This window comes from Equus caballus, chromosome 22 (assembly GCF_041296265.1).
Source record: "Equus caballus isolate H_3958 breed thoroughbred chromosome 22, TB-T2T, whole genome shotgun sequence".
Classification (NCBI taxonomy): domain Eukaryota; kingdom Metazoa; phylum Chordata; class Mammalia; order Perissodactyla; family Equidae; genus Equus; species Equus caballus.
Genome location: NC_091705.1, coordinates 8,060,208 through 8,086,038, shown reverse-complemented (window position 1 = coordinate 8,086,038; position 25,831 = coordinate 8,060,208). Strand labels below are relative to the sequence as shown.

The following is a 25,831-nucleotide window of genomic DNA, read 5'->3' as shown; positions in this document are numbered from 1 at the left end:
AGCTTATGAGACCTCGATTTTTATCTCTAGTGTCAGCTTATTTCATTTTTCCATTTGTTTTTCTAAAATAATAAGGGCAAAATCCAATTAAAATATGCAAATAATGCTGCTTACAACACTGCCATAGCTAAACATTGCATAAATAAAGTGGTATGACACTGGCACATAAAAAAGGAGGTTTGGGGATATCAACATTAATGTGTTGATGAAAATAATCCATAACCAATCTATAAATGAAAATTTGGGTGAGTTTATTCTGAGCTAAAAGTGAAGACCATGGCCCGGGGCCTTTCTTCCCAAAGGAAGAAAGGGCACCAAAGAAGTGAGGTATATAGAGTGCTTATATACCCCCAAAGAGGATGTTTCACATAGGATTCAAACGTCCCTTTTACAATAGTCACGAGACTGCTCTGTCAGCACAGTGATTGATGAACACAGCAGGTAGGTCTGCCGTCTCAGTGGACCCAGCAGGGTAGCAGGTCTGTTGTCTCCAGCTGGGTGGTCACAGGTGAGCACAGCGATCAGTTCCTAGCCTCAGGAAAGGTGCTTATCCTTAAGGAAATGCCAATGTGGGGGGAAGTTGCATGGTTATCTTAAGGCCATTTGTTCTTGCCATAGGAAATGTTTAAAGCAGATATACAATGCATGCTCAATGGCCACGGTTAGGCCCTTTTGGAAAAAACAAAGTCAGGCTGAATTAGGTTTACACCAAATGGCTTCCTCATATACTCCAATATATCCTATTGCTTGCCATTTCTATTTGTCAAATGTACAAAAGTACAAGGAATGAAAAAGTGAACGTTTAAAGGTTTGGCAAGCCTTAGAAGCATACTTGTGTTGTGCTGCCAATTCCAAAAACAAATGATCTCATTTTAATAATTTTGTTAATGCACAGAAAATGAACAGGCTCCACCCGCTAAGTCGCACAACATCAAATGACACTGGAGTCCACAAAACCATTCGGACAATTCTTGTAATTAGTTCGTTCATTCATTTAACATGCACTGGAAGTCTGCTATACGCACATTAGCATCAAGTAAAAGACACAGGCCACATCCTTGAACCCTAGCAGTGAACTGGAGGGATGGAAAAGTGAGGCAAGTATTATGGAGGGACATCATCTATCCACAGCAGCATCATGTGGGAAGGGCTCTTCTTGAATGAGGTGATATCTGAGCCGACTCAAGTTAGCCAGATCTAGGTAGGAGATCTGGGGAGGAGATTCCAGACAGATGAAACAGCCCCAAGGACAGGCATGAACAGAGCTGCATGCAGGGGAGCAGGAAAGAAGAACCCTGGAGCCCTGGATTAGCTCCCAGGGCTGTGGAACAAAGTGCCACAGAACAACAGAAATTGATTCTCTCTCAGTTCTGGAGGCCGGAAGTCTGAGACCAAGGTGCCTGCAGGCCTGGTCCTTCCAGAATTCTGAGGGAGTCTGTTCCCTGCCTCTCTCCTAGTTTCTGGTGCTTGTTCACACCCCTTGGTGGTCCTTGGCTTGTAGACCCATCACTCCAATCCGTCTCCATCTACACCTGGCGTCCTCCTGCCGTGTGCCTCTGTCTCCTCACATGACCTTCCCATAAGGACAATAGTCATTGGACTTAGGGCCCTCCCTAATCTAGTATGACCTCATTTAACTTGTTTACGTCGGCAAAGACACTATTTCCAAATAAGGTCACATTCACAGGAGGTTAGGTCTTCCATATCAGAGTTACAACTTCAGTGTATCTTTCTGGGAGGCACACTGCAACTCACAACAAGCAGGGTTCTATAAACTTCAGCCCATCCTTTGCCTTTTTGTTGTTGTGTAGGAATAAGGTTTTATGGAAACACAACCACACCCATTTGCTTACATATCATATCATTTTCTTTTCTTTTTTTTTTTTTTGAGGAAGATTAGCCCTGAGCTAACATCTGCTGCCAATCCTCCTCTTTTTTGCTGAGGAAGACTGGCCCTGAGCTAACATCCATGCCCATCTTCCTCCACTTTATATGTGGGATGCCTGCCACAGCATGGCTTGATAAGTGGTGCGTAAGTCCACCCCAGGGATCCTAACTGGCGAATCCCAGGCTGCCGAAGCAGAATGTGCAAACTTAACTCCTGCGTCACCGGGCCAGCCCGTGCTTATATATCATTGACGGCTGCTTTCCCACTGCAAAAGCAGAGATGACTCCTTGTGACAGAAACCGTATTGCCCACAAAGCCTGAAACATGTACCATCTGACCCTTTCCAGAAAATGTTTGGTGACCTCTGAGCTGGAGAGAAATTGGGAGTAGGCCAGTCACCAAAGAACTTGGGGGTGAAGCTAAGGAGTGAGAACTTGACCTGCAAACTCCGGGGATGTAGTCGGGTGCTGGTCGGAAGTGTGCCAACGCAAAATGGGATGGAGAAGCCGAAAAAGACAGTTGAGTAGGAGAGGGATTTGCAGGGCTCACGGAGACGTTTTGGTGACTAGAGAGGAGAGAGGTAAGAGAACACGCAGTGGAGAGTGGAGAAGGAAATGTGGACTTTTGAAATTTTGACAGAGTCACTGTTCTGGGTTATGAGAAGAGCAAGGAAGATGCTGAGTTGTTGGAGTCAGGGAGAAGGCCATGGAATGGGAAGGCAAAGGGACCAGAAGAGCATTCTTCTTGGTTCTTAGAAACATCGAGAATGATGATGGCAGCAGGAGGGGCAGGAACGCCATAAGGCAAGGGCATGTCATCCCCAGAAGATCTAGAGCAGGAGATTTCCCTTCCAGGGGACCAGTTCCATAATTCTATTGCCGCATCTCCTGTACACAAAGTGATTGTGTGATGAATGCGGGTTCTGGTGTTCCATCCTTTTAGCAACTTAATAAGCTGTGTGCGCAGCCTCCAAATGAAGGCTGTAATCACTTTTCCATAGCTTATGAATTATGAAGTTGGATTCCCATCACAAATGCTGTCAAAGTTTTTTGGCTTCAAAACCAATTAAAATGATGAATAGCTGTGAAAGGAACCAGAAGTGCATTTAATCTTTCTCCAGAACAGTTGGAGATCAGTCCTTTTTTGTGTCACATTTCACATCAGCTGGGAACATAAAATTGGTCTTGTTCAAAGGTAAGACTCAAACAACTTCTTCATGAAAGGGAACTGATCCACTTAGTTTTTTTTCAGCTATAAACACTGAGATATTTACAATGTGCCTTGTCTTCCTTTTTGCTTATTTCCCAAGGTCATAACACTCTATTTCCGTCTTCTCCTTTTAGCAAGCTTATCCTAAAAGAATCACCAAAGCAGAGAGTAATTGTTTGAAGCAAAAAGAGACAAGTGAGAAGATTGTCAACAAGTTTTTGAGTCTGATTTATTATGGATGCGACAGTAGGTAGCAACGCAAAGCCCTGAGTCCTTCCCCAGGCATCTCACCACCGTTTAATATATCTTAGTTCTTCATGCTCCCACTCAGTTCCAAGGGTGCTGGGATAAGCAAGGTGCTCAGGCTCATCATTTCTTTCTTTACTTTTTATCATAAGAAATAGCTGTAGATGCCATGCAGTACAGAGAGAGATGAGGATGAGTCTGAATTCTAGTACCAACTCAACACTTCTAGCTGAAAAACCTTGAGTGAATCATATAATCTCATTAATCCTCAGTTTTCTTATCTGTGAAATGGGGGTTACAAAATGAGGGTTACTCAAAACTGTTGTGAAGTTCAACTGAAATTAGTTTGTTGAATTATACACATAATTTACACATAAAACATATGTATATGTATAATAGCAATAGACCCGTGTGATATATTTACTATTCATATAGCTGTGCTTTTGACAGAAGGACAAGTATTATGTAAGGTGTGTCTAAGACAGCCTCCAACGCATGGTATTTGGTCAGAACAACCCCTTGCATGAGGTGACTCAGCTATCAGTGAACTCATCTTTACTATTTTTAGGGCTGAAAAAGGAGAGGCAGGTGATACCAAAGTTGTGTGATTGGTCACACGGGAAGGGCTGTAAACTCATGTCCCCGTCTCCCCCAGGACATCTGGACTCAAAGTAGTGGCCTTGACCTCAGCAGCCATTCAAAGGCAAGCAGAACGCCCACAGAGGACGCAAAGGAGGAACCTTGAGCATCTATCTACCACCCTGTAGAATATCCAGTCAAAAGAGAGGGAAACACAAATTGTCTTGTATCTCGTCACCTTGACAACACAAATTTAGAGCCTGGCTGCTGCACTATCTTCTGATTCCTGTTCCAGAGCTGGGTCTCACTCTCTGCGTGCTCGTGCACGTGGCTGCTGGGGCAGGGCCTGGCCAGCACACCCGGTCTTTGCAGAACAGCAGGAATCAGTCTGGAATTGCCTTTCGCGCCAGCTACCCCGGCCCCTTCAATCTTCCACCCTCACAAGTTCCGTAACAGCAGTTATGTAAGCCCGTCTGTTGGCTGCCCCACTTCTGTGCCAGGTCCCGGAGTGCATCCCCACGGTCACGGTGTGTGACCGCTCCCCTCGCCGTCTCATTATGGTATTAAGGCTAAATTTGACTGCCTTTCTTAAACTCGCATCTTTTCTTTACCTTCAACCTGAAATTAACCATTGCTTCTGTGTCACCCTCTCCTGGACTGATGGGGAATGAAGTGACAGAGGTTCGCAGCACTGCCACGAGCTGCTTTTATACAACTCGCTCCAGGTCAACTTTCTCATCATAGGGGCACGGAGACCTCAGCAGAGAAGGCCACTGGGAAAGAAGAGAATCCAGCAGGGCTGGCACAGGCCTGGGAGAAGGGACCAGTTTAGCACCCTCCCCTGAGTGGGCTGGCTCCTGAGCTTGGATGGGCTCCAAGCGGTATCTATAATCAAAGCGGGCAAATTTGGACGATGAGGCCAAGCAATTACCTGAGCACAGAATCACAACATCCTGTGGTTGCCTCTGTGCACCCTCATTTGTACTAAGTCCAAATTACGTCTTTCTATATTGTTAACTTTAGTTTACCTCTATCATTTGTTAGAATCCAGGAAACTCAAATCATTTCTTATCAGGAAAGAGGCAGGGTGTAAAAATAAGCACGCATTGCAATATAAACTCATTTTTAAAGGAATATTTTAACTCCTATTGCTGTTAAAGCAGCTTGGCATCCAGTTTGTATTTTTAAAGTTTTGATGGAGACTTTATTTTAAGCAGCAGGAGGCAAAAATAATTCAAACCTTAATATTCATCAAAATTTACTTCACAGCGGGAAACCCTTGCCTCTGAACTTTAGTGCTTCTTTCCTGCAGAATCGACCCCCCCAAAAGCCCTCACCTGCCAGAAGCTGGTAGAATTCAGCAATATTCTGCATCATAATCACACACTTTATCTTGCTTTCCTTCGTTTTCTTCGGTTAGTCAGGCCTCTCCATCAGGGCCAAAGGAGTCCACTGTGACGACTACTTTCAGACCTGACCTTCTCCATAGAGAGAACTTCAGACTGAGAGATGCCCAGGAGCTCCTGATGCCCCGGAAATGCCACGCTGCCATCTCTGCTATTGGAGACTGAGTTCCTTAGCTTTTTTCAATGTCCATTCTCTTCTGTTAAATTATATTGGGAAGGGCAATGTACTGAGTTTATTCATGCTAAGATATGAATGGCTTATCAAATTCAATTTCTTCCTGTGGAAAAGTTTAGGTAGAACAGGGAGGAGGGGAAGCGGGAGAAGAAGATCATAACAGGGAGATTATGGATGTGTGGAGAAGTGCAGGGCAAGGGCACACCTGGCCCTGTGTACCCGTTTTACAAATAGAGGAATCAGGGTGCACACATGAGTCCTGTTCCAATGCAGACTCAGATCCATCCAGTCTGGGGTACAGCCTGAGATTCGGCATTTCCATCAAGTTCTCAGGTGATGTCAGTGCTGCAGGTCCACAGGTCACACTTTAAGCAGCAAAGGGGACGGAATATGAGCGATGAAAAAAGGTATTAGCTCAGTGGTTCTCCACCTTGGGTATACATCAAAATCACCTGACAAGTTATTGTTGTTTTTAACTACTGATGCCCAAGCCTCACTTCGGATCGATTAAATCAGAATCTAGAGATCACTCAAGTGTTCATACTTCTCGAAGCAGCCCAGGCAGTGCTGCTGAGCAGCCTGAGTTGAGAAGCACTGTTAGCTAACTAAGGACGTTGTTGAAAACTTGAGTGTCGGTGCATAACTAATTCATTAGCTCATGAGGGCTAAAGACAAGATACCCCACCTAAGGGCATCTCCCTCTCCAATGGTGGCTTCTTATGCACAATGCCTGGCACATAGTTGGTACTCAAGAAATACTTGTTCAATGAAAAAATAATTGATTGGCAGAATGCATGAGTGAATGAAGACTTTTGAAGGCCAACAGTCTAAAGGACTGAGGCTATAATGTTGAAATGACAAGTGATAGGGTTGAGATTTGAGGACAAAAAGTCTTTCCCATGACTCCTTCAGATCCCTCGTATAGATGTTCAATACTTGGGCCACTCTTCAAGCTGACTCTGCGGAAACTGGAGAATTCAAAGCCTTAAATATCACCATTGCTTATTCTGGTGTTTCCCAAACATCCACCAGTCACAACGCACCTTCACAATTTTTCCTATGGGTGCTATTATTAATCTAGTATATTTCCTTAAATTGACTCACCTTTTTAACATAAATGAATGCGTTTTAAAGGGAAATTGTAAATCACTGTTTCAAATAGAAAAACAACCAATATCCCTTGGCATAAAAAGAAGTAGCTGTTAAAAGAAATACAGTGAAAGCTCCTCAAGCTGAATGTTGCTGCCTGCCAGTGCTTGCCTCTGTCAGACAAGAAGACGAATTAGCAAGGAACAGGGAGGTAGCGAAGACACGGCAGCACTTAACGGAGACACCGTTGGCGTGAGAACAAGGACTGGAGGAATGTTCTGAAAGGAGCCGCAGTCTGGCCCTGCAGCACCACGTGATTGAAGGCCCCACGTGTGCGCCTCTCGTGGACACCACTCTCCACCAGTCATTCTCAAACTGTGCTCAGAAACCCGAGGGCCCCCAAGTAATGCCAAAGAGGCTCTGGAAAAAGGGAGGTATTTCCAAGATTCTAGTTTCTAAGGAATCCAGTCATCAATGCTATTTGTCTCATATACAATGTGAGGTTTGTTTTTCAAAACAGTCCATCTTCTAAGAGGAAAACACGATCAACAGAGGAAAAAGGAACAGGTTGAAGTTTGCTGTTGAAAGCAGCAGAATTAGCTTTCTCTTTGGAAGCGTATTTGCTGCTTTAGGCCTCAAAGGCGTTATGTATACCTCAGAGGAGAGAATTCACTAAATAACCATGCTGTTAAAAAATGAAGGGATCAGAGGCCAGCCCAATGGCATAGTGGTTAAGTTGGCGTGCTCTGCTCCAGCCAGCCCAGGGTTCGTGGGTTCAGATGCCAGGAGTGGACCCAGCACCATTCCTCAAGCCAAACTGTGGCGGCATCTCACATAAAACAGAGGAAGATTTGCACAGACCTTAGTTCAGGGCAATCCTCCTCACTAAAAAAAAAAAAAAAAAAAAAAAAAAATTAGTGGATCATACAAAGCAAGAGACATGTGTCCTGGCACTTTAGTGAGGTGTGTCCCAGTGTGAGGGCTAAATTATTAGCTCAGTTTACATACTTGAATTTGGACAAAATGACCCATTGATGTTTTAGGGAGTAAATCTACTAAATTATGCTTTTGTTATTTGCTAGATATTTGCCTTTCTCTTTTAAACAACACACACAGTAGAACGTGATGGTTATGATTCTAATGTAGAGAGGCAAGACGGCACAGATAGGGGGAGGCCTCTGGAGCCAGACTGCCTGGTCTGAATCCCTGCTCGCCTCCTTTCATCTGTGTGACCTTGGGCAAAATATTCAACCTCTCTGTGCCTCAGTCTCCTTGCTCACAGAACAAGAGTGATAAGAGTACTATCACATGAGGCCATCATAAGGAGGAGCCAATGAATGCAAAGCATCTAAAAGAGTTCCTTGCACAAAATAAGCACTCGATATGTATTACCTGTTATTATTATGGCAAAAAAACCTTTATACAAAATAAAAGGGTATGTCTTCCTTCCACCCCGGACCCCATGCTCCTCCCTAGACACAAAGCACTATAAAAAGGCTCTTGTGCATCTTTTCAGAAATCCTCAATGTGTTTCCCATCAAGTACATCCTGTCTTCTATTCAAATGGGGGCCGCTATGCTCTCTATTCTACACGTTGCCTTTTTCACTTAACAATATTTCCTGGGAGTGAGTTCGCTGTGGGCCCCGTGCCTCATTCTTTGCTGGGACTGCGGTTTCTCCTCGTGTGGGAGCACCATCATCTATTTTAAGTCATCCCCACGTTGGACACTTAAGCTCTTTCTAGTCCTTCACTTTTACAATCATGCTGCCGTGAATACTTTGGAAAGCGAGTATTTCATACATGTGTGAGTACATCTTTAGGATAGAGGCTTAGAAGTGGGATGGCTGGTCCAGGAGTCTGTGCATCTTCTCTCATCAGAGATTGCACCAATTTTCACACTAACCACCTGTGCACACAAGTGTCTCTTTCCCTTCGTTCTTAGAATAGTATTTTAAATACATAAAACAAAATACATAGGATAATCAAGGGAAGCAATTATGTGGAAACACAAAAGATTAAAAACACACATTTGTGATATGGTAATATGTGTCTTTACTAATGCATTAAATATCAAAATCTGGTGGCAGGTAAGAGTAGAAAAGATATTTCAGCATCTTTGCAACAATTAAAATGTGATATGAAAGTACATTTGGTGACAAGCTCACAGGAATAGTACTGTGGCTTGTAGTCTCCATTCATAATTGAAGGAAATGGTAAATTTGCATTGGCACCTAATGAAAACAAAGATGTAGATTTTTTCTGAACACATTTTGGACCCTGTCTTAGAGCCAGCTCTTGGAGATTAATTACAATGAGTGGCAGCTTCCCTTCGATGCATCAGGTCAGCCCCAGGAATTCATGCTTTTAGGGCAGCTCTTAAAATTCGTGCGTGGGAATCGGCCTCAGTCTAGCTTCATACAGGCTTCATTGGCCTTATAAAATACCTCCTGTAAAAGACGAGCCAAGAAGTCATGGGCAGGCAGAGATAACGCTAAAGAAGCCGTCCAGAGGTGCTGCCTGGACTGTTTCTTAGAGATGGTAACAGCCCACTTCTTCCTTTATTACGTCTGCTCTCCTACACCACAGGGTTTTGGAGAATATTAAATAAAAGAAGAGAATTTAAACTCTTTTGAAAAACCTAAAGGCACTCTATTAATTTAGGGTACTATGTGAACCATTGGGAATTAATCTTATTGCCTCCTCTTATTAGTTTAGTGCTTAGAACTTCTCTGAAATCTGCTGATAAGAGTGACATTGAGGGCCAAAGGATGGAGCTGCTCGGCTTTGGAAAATACAAAATGCCCAGTAGTCCTAGACCTGGCTTGCGGCACGGTGGCACTTGCCCAGGCTGTCTCTTATGTTGCATCGTTCCTCTTACCTGGAGAGTACTCCAGTGACTAGAGAAACTACCAGAATTTCCAGGAGCAAAAAGGAAGCAGTGATAGGAGGTGTCAAACCCACAGTCACAGAACATACTGTCACTGGAAAAATACGGGTCTCTGGAAATCTTAGGAGTATAGAAGAAAGACTGCAAACAATTTTCTGACTATGCATTTTTTTTTTTATTTTTTGAGTGCTGGAGAAATGTTAAATTTCATTAAGTTTTACAGCCAGACTTAATATAGACATAAATCCCTTTAATGTTGGTTTCAGTCAAAAGTGAGCTGAACATTATCGTTAAACCAGTGCAAGTGGGAGAATTATTCGAGGAAAATCAAAATAGGCACAGTTGGGAACATTCAGCCACGACCATATTAGATGCAAGTAGGTGCAGTAGCAAAATTCTTTAGGCTCTAATGGCCTGGGCTATTTTGCTGTTCCGTTTCCATACAGATGAGCTTTGTTCTGGGGCAACAGGGTTGCAGTTTGAGAGCCTATCTGGGGGAGCTCATTTCTCTTTCATTAGGCCATGAGCACAGTGCAATTTCAGCTAATACTGTTACACAGCTCCTAGCTGGGTTATTTGGTTAAATGCCTTCAGGGAAAGTAGCAAGCCAGAAGAAAGGGACAAATTCGATGTAGTTTCTTGTTCTGAGATCCTATAGCTATAGAATTACATTGGTGATTAATCATACGCCATGCTGTACCCATGATGATAAACTCCTATTGTTTGATATATTATTTAAGTCTGGCATTACTGGACATTTCACAGGGGACATCTTGTCTCCCTGGTACCATTTCTTTGAGGTCTGAGCGTATATACGATTGTAACTAGAGAGACCTATTTCTTACCGTGCCTCCTAGACCTGCTAGTACTTACCTGGTACATTTGTGTGAAATTGAAAAAGGTGCCCCTACCGGTGGGCAAGTTGCAAAACAGCACCCTCCTTCTGGGCAAACAAATTAGAAAATGTGCCCTCTCTGGGCAGAAGAATGAGAAAACGGTGGCCCATCTGGGCTGACCAGTTATCTTTGGAAGCCCCACCCCACGGCAGATAGCTTGCAGTCTGTCCGGGCAGCCCCCAATTCCTCCCCATGGGCATGCACCCTAATGCAAGGCACAACCTGCATGGCTGTACATGGCAGCCCTGATTACAGATACCACTTTCCTAATTTTATAGTCAAACCACAGAGTTTGCTCCAGCGGACCCCTATATTAGACACATTGGCCTACTGCAAGAGTCCAGTATTGTCAGAATACCAATGCAGCATCACTTTTAAAATTGAAAGGTGCATGAGGCCTTGTGTAGCAGCCAGCACATGTACCCATATCACCTGAGCGATGACCCCTGCGAGCCGGAGGGCCTTACTGAGAACACCTACCTCTCTCTGCCCAGGGCGATGTCTGATCATGGGAACAGATAGATTCTTGTAGATGGAAAGACAGAAGAACTAGAGGGTTGGTGACCCTAAGAGCAGCCCTCAACCAGTGCTGGGCAGGGGGTTGGTGTAAACAACGGTGGGGCTTCCTCTCCATCCCAGTAGGTGCTCTCTGCTGCCTCCATGAGCGCCCCAGTGGGCTGAGCCCTAGTTTCTGAGTGCTGTAACGCCTGATAACCCACCTTTGATTGGCGTGAACCCAGGAGAAGTAAACTTCAAACTCCAGGCCATGCAGCGAGGCTGGTTTACATCAGCTTCCTTTTCAGCAGCTACAGCCCTCCTACAGAGAAGGAGACACACGACAGGCATGTCTCACAGCAAAGGAGGCTCCTCAGGACAACAAGGACAGGGTGCTATGCTACAGTGCAGGCCTCAGGCTATCAAAGGGCAACCTGGGAGCCCAACAGGCCTAGGATGTCAGTCAAGGGTTGGCAAACTCTTTCTATAAGAGATAGTAAATATTTTAAGATTTGTGGGCTTCTGTCGCAACTAAAGTCGGTTGTTGTAGTGCAAAAGCAGACATAGGCAATCCGTAAACAAATGACTATGTTCCAATAAAACTTTATTTACAAAAACAGGTGGTGGGCCAGATTTGGCCTGTGGGCCTTATTTTGTGACTCTTTCCATCAAAGACGATGGACACAAAAGGAGAAGTAAGAAATGAGAGAATGCCCACACTATATTGGGCAATATGCTTGCCAGCTTGTATCTATTCCTTCATTTTATCCTCAGAGCAACCAAGTAGTTATAGTCTTACCATCTGCGTTTTAAAGACAAGGAAAGTATGGTTTCCAGAAAACAGGAATATTGCCAAAGCCAAATAGTCTCAAGGGTTCAGTCTCAGTGGTCTCAGAAGCTTCTCTGAGAATGCTAAAACAGTGGCCATGGTTACCACTGGGTTCTTACCAACTGGCCTGGTAAGACCAGCCCTGGTGTTGACATGTGCCATTTGTCAGCCTGTGCTTTTGATAGCCTCACAAATGCAGCACCTCAGACGTAACATGTCCAAAGATTTCGTGAACATAAGTCCCTTGTCATTTCTTAGCTTAATGTGCAGGCAGGCCGTCTGACGGACAAGTGCCGGTGCAAACAGCAGCCAAACCTATAACTATTAAACTTCCTTGCTGAACGCTAATCTAATCTTCTGTCTGACTGTGCACTCAAATATTCAGAAATTAAGCCTTAAAATTATCAAATACCAGAGGTGTCCTTCCCCCCACATTCAACTTTTATAAGAGAAAATGAGCCATCATCAGAAGTTTCTTCCAGAAATAACTTCCAGGGAAGCCCGAGGTCACTTTGGATTCAGCCCAGTCTCCCTTTCTGTGTGATGGTACAATGATAATTCAAGTTCTTAATGATGACTCTGAGTCATCCTGATCCTGAATCATCAATGATTAAATTCTGTTCACTAAACAGTTAGTATTTTTTAAAGCAAGAACATAGACTAATGCATTTTAGGAAGAAGTTAGGGAAAAGTTCAAACCAAAACAACCATCTGGCTTAGCCCAGAATGACCAGAGCATTAAATTTACAGAGACATCACTTCTCCCAAATGTTCGTGCAAGTCAAGGCCAGTTTAATTTATTCCTGTACACAAATAATTTTACAGAAGACAACATAATAATTCAAATCAATAAATGATTAGGTTCTGGCTATAAAAGTATAAACAGAACCCTTGCAAAAAATTGTTCATTGTTCTTCCTTGCTATCAACCATTTGAGTTTTAGCCAGAAAATGTACAGCCAAGCAAGAACAACTGTTTGCCTTCTTTAATACTCGGTATAGACTGTTACTCAAGGAATTAAGCATTAGTCATCAAATTAATTGTAAGGACAACAAAATAATTAGACTTCCTAAGTCATCATCCATTCAACGTTCAGAGGTGAATTTGACCCCAGGCAACACATGGCCTTTCTTCTTGTTATAAAAGTGGTCTCATAGTTTGTGGATTCTGGGCAAAGGCTCTGCTCTCAGAACTCTCCGATTCCTCGCTCTGGCGCCCACCCACCTCAGGGCAAGCCATTTTCTCCAGAGTCAGAAATTGGAGGCAAAAAGCCTCAGCTCAGACCACAGGTGATAATCATGAGCCAGAAAGGTAAGCCAGGGTGGAAAGTTTATGAAACCAGTCGATCACTGAGGCAGAAACACGAAGGTGCCGAAACTTCTGATTTTATTTTTCTTTAATTGAATTCAACATCTACCTGCCAGCCTGATTGCACTAATGGTGAAAACTTGACCTTGGTCAACTCAGATTTTGCCCCTACCTCCCTGTCTCCAGAATTTCCCTCAAGCTTCAAAGGACTAACACAGCATTAAGGAGAGGGGAACGGGGTCCTGGAGCTTGTTTCTCATCATCTGTCCTCCTTGGACCTACTGCCGCATCCCCACTCCCACTGTCCCGGGTCATCACTTCATGCAGATCCTGCCTGAACCCTGGATCCTCATTGTCCTGACCTCTGAACTTTTTAGGCCAGCTGGTTCTCCCTGTCATGTTCTCACTAATCTCAGCCTCCCACAAAATATTCTGCTGCTCTCTGCTCTGCGCTGAGGGTCATGGGAAGGCAGAGTGGGGTCACCCAAGCCTCTCAGCCAAGATGCCTCGCAGAGCCGCTTCCGATCTGCAGCTCCTTGCCCCTGTCACAGGATGAGTCTCAGACCTCTTTGAGGTTGGACATTCCAACATACCCCCATCCCACTCTCAGAACACAGCTCAGAAGAAAGAGGTAGCACTCAGGGCCCCCTCTGAAGGCCCCACAATGGCTAATCGCTGAATTTTCCATCCAACTTGCCTCAGAACAGGGAATTTTAGTCTATTCCAGGGAGAAACAAACCAGGCTTAGCAAACAGTCTTCTGAATCTATTGCTTAAGTTTCAACCTCAGCTTTGAAACCCAAAACAAAAAGTATTAACCTGTGTTTCTCTGGGTATTCCTACCTCACCAACTCCATCTAAAAATGCTCTTGTCTGAAAAATTCAGGGAAGGCTAGGGATAACAGAACATACTTAGGAAAGACAAATAAGTTACTGTTTCAAAACAGTATCCCTCAAAAGAACTGAGATCCAAATATCTCAAGAAAAATCAAGAAAAATAATGCCAAAACTGAGAGGGTCTCCCAGAGAAAAGGATGACAGACCAGATAGAGAATTCAACTTTAAAGGTGAATGAAAGAAGCTTGGGATCTAAGTGGAGAAGGAGGGGCAGAACTGGGGACGTGCCAATAATTATGGCTGGTGGAGACAGGAAGAGGTCCTCTCTGCAGGCCAGGGGTTGAAGGAAGACCCTGATTCTGGAAGAAAGAATAGATGTAGTCAAGACTCAAAATACAGGGACTGGTCCAAATTTTGAATAGACTAGTAGGGGTTGTGAGAAATGAGGGATTGTTTTTCAATGGGTATAAATGTTTTATTATTGCAAATGAATAAATTCTGGAACACTGCTGTGCGACACCATCAATAATCTGGTATTGTGCACTTTAAAATATGTTAAGAGGATAGATCTTATGTTAAATGTTCTTACAGAAAAAACAAACCCACCCAGATACAAAAGAATACAAGGGGATTTGGATGGATATGTTTGGTACCTTGGTTGTGGTGATGGTATCATGTGTATGCATATGTCCGAAGTCATCAAGATGAGTACATTAAATGTGTGGAGTGTTTTGAATATCTATTATACCTTAAGAAAACTAAAGAAATTTAAATTTAAAAATTTTTAAAAACAAATTTCAGGGTGACTTCTGTCCCAAGCAAAACATCTAAATAGGATTGCAGTTGTTATAATCACAACTACTGGTGACTGGTAGCTCTTTGTCATCCAGCCAATGGAAACACAAACTAATGGAACTGGTCAATTTTCTCTTAAAAACATTGTGTCACTAATACACTAAGTTTGCAAATTAAATTGTGTCACAAACTAAAATGTTTTACCCCATAAAGGAGCCATATTCCTGATAATGTCTCAGGATACCTGGAATTGAGAAATGCCCAAGCTGGAATATGCATCCACCCAGGGTTTCCAAGCCCAATGTATAGTGTGGCCCAGAAAACCATCTGGGGTCTCTACTACAGACTCAGAAACAACAGAGAGAAGAATGGGGTGCGGAGAAGGGAGCTTCTCAGAGCCCAGCCCCCCAAGGCAAGCAGAGAAGGCAGTGGGGAAGAATGGATTAGTCACCAAATGGTGGTGGATCATCTCTCATCATTGACCAAAATAAAAGGCCAACCAACTAAAGACCTAAGTGGAAAAAATTAAAACATGAAATCACATAAAGACAAGTCAAGTGAATAAATAATTGATTTCTGTGGAAAGACTCTCAATGAAAAAAAAAAGGAGGTGTTGGATTGCATAGAATTTAAACTTCTAACCATAGCCTATAGGGTTTAAGACTTCACCCAGTTTGCAATTGTACATTTATTTGTTTGATCATTTAATTGATGTCTGTCCCCCAACTAGGCCATAAGTTACACAAGGGCAGGGATGTCACCATTGTGTCCCCATACTTGGAAAAGTCTCTGCATCTATTAGACTCTTAATGATATTTGCTGAGTGGGTGAATGAGATTGATATTGTGGACAGCGTTAGGGGCTTGGGCAGGGGTCTAACACCCCTATGTGTAAAGGAGGCAAGCCTACGTCAGTCTGAAGCAGCAAGCTGGAAGTGAGCCTTCTGCATAAAGCAAGAAAATTCTAGCGGCCACCTCACTTGTGCCACGAGAACTAGAACATTCTGGCCATCAGCCCAAGGAAATTTAACATAAGCCTTGGATTCCAGGTGAACCCCAGTTACCCACAACGGGTAACGCAACCTCAAATGAAGACAGTCCTGGAGAGCACAGGACTCAACTTTGCTAGCCCCTTAAAGGCCTGAAATAGGATAGGATAAGGAAGCCTGGAAAAGGGATAAAGGGGGACAGGAAGATCCAAGGACACACCTCAGCTCTGCCACCATTTTGCCAGGGCGGGTGCAGAGCAGAACATTGACACCGCGCCCAGGGAGGGACTATCAACATGTGACTAACGCAGGGTCTCGCAGCGCTTTCTCTAGCCTGTGCCCCTGGCCTTACTGACCTGGTGTGACACCTTGTGTCTTTCAGAATGCCGAAGCGAGTTATGACTTCAGCAGCAACGATCCCTATCCGTACCCCCGGTATACAGACGACTGGTTTAACAGGTAAACAGCCTCGCCAGGGGTCTTTGACTTTAGCTTTGGGGGTTTCTGTTGCTCCGTTTTGTTTTTAAGGTTTGACCATTGCCAACAAAATAATCTCAATGCTTCACTAAATTATATTGTGATTTTTCTTCTTCATGACTACATTCTCTAAATTCTTGGATCTTTTTCGTATTGCAATGTTCCTCTAGAATTCTCTTTTGACTATTTCATGGTGTTGAACTAGGAATTATTGGCCACTTTCATCTATTAAAGGTAAAAGGAAACAGAAATAGTAAGAAATATCTCCTCAGGCCCCAGGCGGGGCTTTAACACAGGCTGACTTCACTCGAGCTGTTCAAACTATTGCTGAGGAACTTCTGCCCCACGGCTCTGGGTCCAGATGTTGTTGGAAAGCGTTTCTGCTGTAACCTTGTCACACCTCGCATAGTCCCTTTCAACAGAGCAGTAATTGGCAGAGGTTTGAAGTATTGCTTACCGTGCAAAACTACCCAGAGGTCCATCCAAAGGGGTGACTTCTCTTCAGCCTATCTTGCAACTAAACATATAAATGCAGTCTATTTTTTCCCCAAGTAAAATTCTTGCCTAAATGGTTGATTGCATTTAAGACATATCAAGAAATAAAGATGTATCATTTACTTAATCAAAGAATATCATACTTTTTAAATCTAGTGCTTTCCTGTTATTGTTGTTCTTGGGTGAACTTCATTAGAACATACAAACTTCAGCTAATAGTATAAAATTATAGTACCTGGGGGCCGGCCCCGGGGCCTAGTGGTTAAGTTCGGTGGGATGCGTTTCAGCATCCCAGGTTCGGTTCCCAGGCGTGGATCTACACCATGATGTAGCAGTGACCCACGTACAAAATAGAGGAAGATTGGCACAGATGTTAGCTCAGGATGAATCTTCCTCAGGAAAGAAAAAATTACAGTAGGTATACAGCACTTTATTCATTTCTTTTACTTCTCATGGCAAACTCACGGTAGACAAAATGAATGTTGTCATACTTAGTTTAGTGATAAGGAAACAGGCTCAGAAGGTTGAGTGACTTCCCTGCTCAAACAATTAGTATACTCAAAGCCAACACTTGAACTCGAGTTTCATAAATGTTTCTAAATCCAAATTGTACGATTCTCTTAGAAGCATCATTTTTATTATAAAAAACAAGAAGCATCGTGGCCAGAGAGTGGCCAGGGACAGGTTCCCAGTGGCCTGAGGAGCATAAACTCTGTCCCTCCAGTTAGCAAGTTGACCTAAGAATGTGTAGGGTACAGACAGGGCGTGTGGATTGGGGGGCTTGACCATTACAGAAAATGACAAAGAAGGAAATACAATTCAAATTTGCAACATTTTAAAAAGATCATCGCCGATGTCCAATAGCACAATTCACTCTCTATCGACTGCCTCTTCAGCTTTAAAATTATCATACAGTGTTTGGAAGTGTGTGTTTAGGGGTTGAGGCTGTATAAAAAAAGTCTGAGAAATTTGACATGAAGTGTCTCTTACCTCCCTGACTGGCAACCCTGGATCCTAGCATGCCCTTGGTGAATAAATCATTTTCAGAGACAGGGACGTGAAGTTACCAAACAGTTGTCACTAAGTTAGGAGAGAGACATAACTGGTAACGGCAGTCTGGAACAGTGTGTTGAGAAGGCCCATGAGGGAGTGCCCGGCTTCAACCTGATTGATGACTAATCGTCTATATGATATCAGAAAGGGCAGTAGCAACATGTATGCCAGCTGCTTGCCATCTCTCTGCAGCTAGATGGTACTAAACTCATCTTTGATGTGTTGATCCAAGCATAATAATTTACTGACAGAATGGCTTCCCTACCCATCCCATTTTCTGAACCCAAACACAGCCTCCCCCTACCTGTGTGATATGCTGTAAGAATATTCTTTTTTTAAAAAGGAGGAAACGTCTTCTATCTTAAATATTTTCATTTGCAAATTTGTTCTTGAAAGTTTAATTTTAAACTGGCTAAAATCCTCTTACTAGGACTAATTAGTGCTTAGTGCCATAAAATTCTTCATTGTCAGTGGTAAAAATTCCCAAGTGTCCAACTGCCCAAGACACAGTCACAGTGAGTCAGGCAAGCATGATCCTTGCCTCTTGGGGAGCCAATGACTCAAGGTACAGTGTCTACTTTGACCAAAAATTGGGGCTTTTTTCAATTATCAAGTCATTTTCAAAGATGCTCATCCACCATGGCTTGTTAGATTGGATGGTGCCATAGTTGAAATCATGGCCTCTCAAAACATAAGTACCATTGTAAATGATTATGGGAGGAAGGTAAGTCAGAGTTCAAGGCCACAGCACTGGGGGGATCCATGGTCCGAAAGATTAGGTGTGTCCTGGAGATGATTCCTGCTTGGCACAAGGAGAATTTAAACAGAGCATCCTTCCCATGAGTGTAGGATACATTTTTTTAAAAATGCCCCTGGGATGAAATACGCGTGGTATTTTCTTCAGTACAACTTAGGGTTTGGAGCAGGAGGGAGGGGAATGACTAGGGCTCGAGAGGAAGTAAAATTGGCACAAGTTAATCATTGCTAAAGCCAGGCAATGAGTACATGAGATTTCACTCTACTTTTATATGTCTTTGATGTTTTTCACAATAAGAAGTAAATTTAAAGAGCATAGGGCATAAAAAGAGGCAATAAACAGAACTGGGACTTTAGTTCAGTACCCGTGAAACTATCAGTCTTGGTGTGCAAGCTTCTGAAGAGCTTGCAATGTCCTAGGAGGAGGTGGCAGATGCCCGAATCACTACCGTGCTGAGCGTAGCCAAGGCTAAAATAACACAAGGAAAGTTAACGCCTATTAAGCAGTTACTATGTTTCAAGCACTGGTTTAAGTGGTTTGCATGTGATAATTTAATTAATTCTCATAATAACCCTCTGAAATAGGTATTGTCTTTATTATCCCCATTTTGGAAACTGAGTCATGGACAGGTTAAGTAACTTGTGCAAGGTGACACAGCTAATAAGTGGTGGAGACAGGATTTGACACCAGTGAGGGGGCCATTACATGCACTGCCTCATGATAAAGATGCTTTGGAGAGCACGGAAAAATTATCCCTGGCTGGGGAAGCTGGGGTATCTCCTTGAAGAGGTGGCACTGGTCTAGGATTTAAATGAAAGCAATAGGTAGAGTTGTGGGGGCAAGTGTGTTCTGGGGTAAGGGTACCATTTAGTGAAGAAGGGGAGGTAGGAGGTGCAGACACGTTCACAAGGCGGTCTGGAGAACCGGTCTGGGAGTTAGAGACCGCTGCATGGGTCTAAGAAGGTTTCACAGAAGAGATGGGCATGACAGGTTTGGAGAGGCTGCTAGGAGAAAGGAGAAAGAGAGACTTTGCGGTCGGATAGGAAACTGGGCCAGGGGCACAGACAAGGACCATTCTCCCACTGCACTCAAGGAATGTGCTACCCAGAGGCTCCGGGAACATTAAGCCCAGCACTGGCCGAGGTTTTCTGCCAATCCAGCATGAGCCTCTGGCTGGCTGTGCAGCCACCGAGGCATGCCACCTTCAGGTGTTCTCTTTGGGCATGGGCACCAAATCCAATGCCCCATCTCTGTTCAGTAGAATTGGGGCTCTTGAGATATGCTCATTTCAACACACACCAAAACACCAAAACTCCAGTATAGGGCCGACTGAGCAATGGGCTTGCTGCAATTGCCATTCCAGCCACACTGCCTGCCACAAAAGCCAGTTAGAACTCAAATGCAAGTGCTGCACAGGAACAGGGAGTGGCTCCCCATCACAGGGTTCTCACTGCTGCAGAACGTAGAAAATAAAATGCTCTACAACGGGCACTCCAGAGCAAGCAGGGAAAACATTCCCCTTGGCTGGGAAATTGGGTTCAATAGCAGCGTGTCTCCTGGGCTTTCCTGACACTAAACCATCTTACTGTACCGTCCATACTTATTTGTTAACTTGTTTCCCCTCAAGCGTACATTTCTTTAAGAATACATTTAAAACTCAAAGCCAAAACTCATTACGAAAGATAGCTTCATACATATGCAGAGATTCTTTTGAGGGATATGGATAATATTAGAATTTCTTGCCCTGTGCTTAATTTGATTCTGTAGGATTATTCCTTTTTAAGCAGAGCAAGTGTATATATTCTACTGTGAACCATTTTATAATCACACGCAGTATCTGAGCTCCAGGGGTATATTTGAAACACAGTTGAGAAATTTGGAAAAGGAAATTTCTTATCATCAGAGATCTACAGACGGCCTAGCTTACAATTAGAGAAATACAGATGGCCAAGCAAAATAATAATAGTAAGACGAAGAGTAGTAATAACCCAAATTGCAAAAAGGTAGAAAATAATACTCATTTAATGGCGTCGATAATGTGCAAAACAGATATAACTGATTTTCTGTGAGGTATCAGGATCTAGCATTACATTTTTTTGCTTATTGCCATTCAATTTTTTTCCTTTATCTTTTTCTTCTTTCTTTTCTTTCATCATATCTATATGAGAAGATGGATGCTAGCCAAACCTATTGTGGTAATCATTTTGCAATATATGTGAGTCAAACCATCATGCCAGACCCCTTAGACCTACACAGTGATGTATGTCAATTATTCCTCAATAAAACTGGAAAGAATATATTGATTGGTGGTTGATGCATGAGCAGCACACCTTCGCAGCCATGCCAAGATGTCGAGTGGCCCTGACATCTGTCCATTTTAGAGCTGCCTGCTTCTCCTGAGGTTTGCAGCCCACGCCTTGTCAATAATCTTCCAGCCTTGCTCGGTTTTAGGTCAGTGTTTGGTGAGGCATTGCAGATCTGTATTCCATTACTGTGCTGCTGTCCAGAAAAATCTCTCTTGCATAGCATTTCTTTGACAGGCATTCACCACTGAAATGTCATCCCTGCCATCGGCAATATTTATGAAGCCTCACAGGGTGCAGCTCACTCCATCTATTAAGCCCTGAAGTGTAAGAGATTCTGGAGAAGATGTAATTCCTGGCCGCAAAAAGTTTACTATAAATTCAGGAGGAAAGAAGACACTTAATACTCAAGCAACCAAAATGGGGGGGAAGGAAGAAGGATAAATGGATGCTGCAGAACGTTTATCTCTATGTGAGCTCATTTGATTGATAGCATTAGTTAAACCTTCAAATAAGAAAGATTTTCAGTGATTAGCTTTTTTTCTTATTAAAAGTCATATTTCATTTTGAAGAACCTGTGAGACAAGCCAAAGAAGAACATGTGAGAAAAATGTCCCTCTCTGGTTGGCTATTTGCACACTGATGGAATGGATACTTTACCCTGGTGACACTTAATGGTTTAGAAATAGATGAACATCTTTCCCTTCTGTCTTTATGGACTAATTCTGAAATCACCTCCTGGATAATAAAATTCTAAGTGCTTTCAAAGTCCTCATCTAACTTTTTCTTTCATGTGAGCTCTGAGACTGCCTCATAAGCCGATATTAGCCCAAAGGCTGCTGCTTGCAATCAACTCTTTCTCTATCCAAACTAGAGCACAGAGAAATCCAACACAGTTTGATTTTGTGAGCTATTCTGAGCCACTGGAGAAATATCACAAAGTTTTTTTTTTTCATCTCTAGTCCCCTACCTGGATTAGAAAAGTCTTCATTGTTCAAATTTTCCCCTCCAACTGAAAGAAATAGATATAACACAGATTTGGGGGTCATGGAGAGAATCATAGATTGTAAAAGAAATATCTTTCTGTTGGTATAATCATTTCTACTTTGGAAACCAATGTTATGCATGCCATACAGGGAGATTTAATGGTCCTCAGGTGGCAATACTTCTTTTCTTAAGAGAGAAAGAAGATTATGCATAGACAACAGATTATGCGTAACAGCAGATTATGATAGACAAATGTCAGGTTATGTTAATTGCTTGGTGTGGAATAAGTGATCCCTGAATCAGTTTCCTGTGTCTGTAAAATGAGACTAAAACTCCACCTTGACAGTCTGTATGAAGGACTAGAGCACTTGGTACAGAGCGTGGCACACAGTAGGTATGCCGTTAATGGCAATAAATGTAATTGTGAAATTCAGTGAAGGGATTTCTATAGGAGCTACATCAAAGATTCTCCAACTCAGTAGAAAAGGAGGATTTATGCCAAAGGAGGCAATGGATGGCCCAGCCATTCAGCCACCTTTCTCAGACACTCATTCTCTCATCTGAACTTTTGACAGAAACTAGGTGACAGGCAACTCAAGGTTAACCTTTCTGTCAAGAGTCTGGTGTCTGTGTTTCTGCACTACTGATTGAAAGAGGCATTATACCCAAAGATAGCTTGTATCCATGAGACAAGGTTGATCTATTGCGAAAACTGAAAGCCCTAGCATCTAGCTTCGGAAAGACAGAGTACCTCTTCACTTCTCCGGAAAGCTCTGGATGCTTGCCAGCAGACCCGGGGTTTTCCCCAGAAGCAGCTGCACATTCTCACCTATCTAAACCTTCGGGCTCTTGAGACCCCAAAGTCTTACCATGCAGAGCTCATTGGACTTTAGCCAGCAAACATGATTGATGCCAAACTAGCTCGGTGATCTCTGCATCTCAGCTCCAATACATCTAACTTTGAAGCATCTTTCTCCAAAGACATGGCAGAAAAGATGATAGCTGGCCGGTGTGGAGCTTTGGTTGTCTAAGAATCTGTAGAACGAGGGAGACCAGAGACTATAGGACAAAGACAGCCTCATGTCCATGAACCCAGCCAAGTTGCCCCCTGGTTTGCTGACTGAATCTGCTTTATCCTCAATACCTCTGTGAATCCTAAAACACCATTATAAGATGTGGCTGTGGGATATAGAGCTAAAGAGTCGATTAAAATAGGGGCCGGCCTCATGGCCGAGTGGTTAAGTTTGCGCGCTCTGCTGCCACAGCCCAGGGTTTCACCGGGTTGGATCCTGGGCGTGGACATGGTACCGCTCATCAAGCCATGCTGAGGCAGCATCCCACATGCCACAACTAGAGGGACCCGCAACTAAAATACACAACTATGTACCGGGGGGCTTTGGGGAGAAAAAGGAAAAATAAAATCTTTAAAAAATAATAAAATAAAATAAACGTAGGACCAATAGCTGGGAAAGGAGTCCAAAGGAAGAGAGAGAAAGAAGAGAGGAAAAAAGTTTCCAACTCAAAATTAGCCTGCAGGCCAAAATCCCAAAATATCTGAAAAAACACAGCACAAAATAAAAAAATCAAGGCATGAATTTATACCAGGTAAAGTTAGTTTTATGGAAGTCCTTGAAAAAGATTTTAAAATAAGTTATGTTTAGTTTGCTTAGAGTGATAAACACATGGATAATATCATTTAAAAGAAAAATAAATTATATGGGGAATAAAAGCAAAAATAAACATGAATATGGAAAAGTACCAATTGCAACTGAAAAACAAAGTTCCTCTGGAATAAAATCTCAATAAATGGTATAAAATCTAGCCTGAGTGCAGTTAAAGAGATAATTATTGAATGAAAGATAACACTGTCTATTTATCAAAAAACTACAGCAAACATTATTCCTAGTGCTGAATCTTGGATGGCATTCTCTTTAATGCCTGGACAAATTAAGGATGTTACCAACCATCTCTTTTATTTGACACTATGCCACATCTCATAGCCAATGAAATAATTATAAAGCTAAAAAAAGATGTGTGAGAACATTAAGGAGAAAATCGTAAAATTTTAAAAGGACGCAAAAGAAGTCCTGAATGAATGGAGTGACATACTAAGTTCATGGATAGGAAGATGGAACAACATAAAGATGTCAAATTAATCTATTAATTCAACGCAATTTCAACTAATGTCTCAATAGTATTTTTCTGTGAAACTGGACAAAATGGTCCTAAAATTGATATGGAAAAGCAAAAGGCCAAGAATACAATAAGAAGACAAGTAAGAGGATGAGGAAGAGGAGGAGGAGGGAAATGAAGATGAAGAAGGAAAAAAAAGAAAAAGGGAAGATTAACAACAACTGCTAGGTAGGGAACTTTGCCTACCAGATCTCAAAACATTATAAAGCCAAAATAACTACAAGAGAGCAGGGTTAGCATAAGGAGAGAAAAAAAGATCAAAGAAACAAAGTACAAAGCCCAGAAACAGACCCCCACATAAAAAGAAGCGTAACATACGACCAAGATGGCAACAAGAACGATGAGGAAAGGACGGCACGATGAGATTCAATAAATGGTTCTAGTTGCTCATATGGGAAAAGAGGCATTCTGATCATAAATAAATTTCAGCAGAAGTAAGACTTGAACGTATGTAAATATTTTAGAATGAAAATGTAGGAAAACATCTTTATGACCCCTGGGGTAGGGATGGATTTCTTAAAGAAACCATAAGGAACCAAACCATGAGGAAAATGAGAAGATTGATAAACCTGAGTATGTTAAAATTAAACACTTTTGTTCAACAAAAGTCACAATAAACAAAGTTGAAAGACAAGCTACAGACTAGGAGAAGCTATGTGCAACAAGTTTATGAAAAAATGGATTAGTGTCCAAAATATATAAAGAATGGCTACGAATTAATGAAAAAAAGATAACTCGATGGAAAAAATGAGTCGAGGTTATGTACAGGTGATTAACAGAAGAGAAAACCTGAGTCACCTAACATATGGAAAGATGGTCAACCTTCCCAGTAATGAGGAAAATGCAAAATGAAACAATAAAGTACCATTTCACATCAATTTGACTAGCAAAAATGATAAACTTTGACAATACTAAATATCAGCAAGGATGCTGGGCGACGGGAACTGCTCCACTCTGCAAGAGTGATATATATCCATACAACCTGCCTTCATCCCTACATACATACTCCATGGAAATTCTCCCGTATATGCACAAGGAAATAATATACAAGATACGCTTCTTTTCAAATTATTTGTAATAGCAAGCAAATTGCAAACAACCTAAAAGCCTATCATTAGGAGTCTGAATAAATACACTGCAGCATATTTATCAATAGACTACTACACAGCACTAAAAATGAATGAACCAGAATTCATGAATGAACCTCAGAAATCCAAGTGAATAAAGCAAATTTTAAACAGATCATATATTGTGAAACATTTACATAGAGTTTGAAAACAAGCAAATAGTGGCCAATATGTATAGACATATCTGATTATAAGGTAATCATATAAAAACATGCATGGGTGTTCCAAAAATCAAACGTAGCATAGTGGTCACCTCTGAGGCAGCAAAGAAGTGAATGGCCTCCAGGAGGGGTTCAACTGTACCTGTAAAAATTTATTTCTTTAAAAATTCTGAAATCTGGAAAACATTAGGCTTTGATAGACTTGGGTGGTGGCCATATGTGATTCATTGTGTTATTTGCTGAAATGGTCTATATTTTAAAAATATTTCATAATTTCACGTTTGGAAGCGGTAGAGCTGAGCTTGAATTCTGATTCTACCTCCTAACTGAGCAGCGACCTCACATCTCTGGGTCTCGGCTTCCTCTTCTTTGAAACGGGGAGAATAACAGTTTGTTGTAAGGATCAAATAAGCGAATGTACTCAGCACCCTGAGCACCGCGCCCGGCCATCGTGGGTGCCCACCGATGAGAGATGTTGCATTCCTGCTGTCTGATGTATCTTACACCGTGCCTTGAATGGAGCATATTTTGGCTGGAAAGAGCAAGGGGGTGACCAAATCACTCCAGTGAAAGGCCAGCAACGTGGGAGGAAGAGGTCTCTCTGGAGATCCCCAGGGTCAGGTTTTCACTCGGACACCTCAGCAGCCACTG

At 42.5% G+C, this 25,831-nt stretch overlaps 1 protein-coding gene across 1 annotated transcript in view; it reads left to right on the top strand.

Annotated features, from left to right (window-relative positions):
* The window catches only part of PCSK2 (proprotein convertase subtilisin/kexin type 2), a 262,151-nt gene that overhangs the window by 176,346 nt on the left and 59,974 nt on the right, over positions 1 to 25,831 (top strand). Inside the window, exon 6 of the mRNA XM_001491591.7 lies at positions 16,010 to 16,086. Coding sequence (XP_001491641.2) covers positions 16,010 to 16,086 — 77 coding nt within the window. The remainder of the gene's footprint in view (positions 1 to 16,009; positions 16,087 to 25,831) is intronic.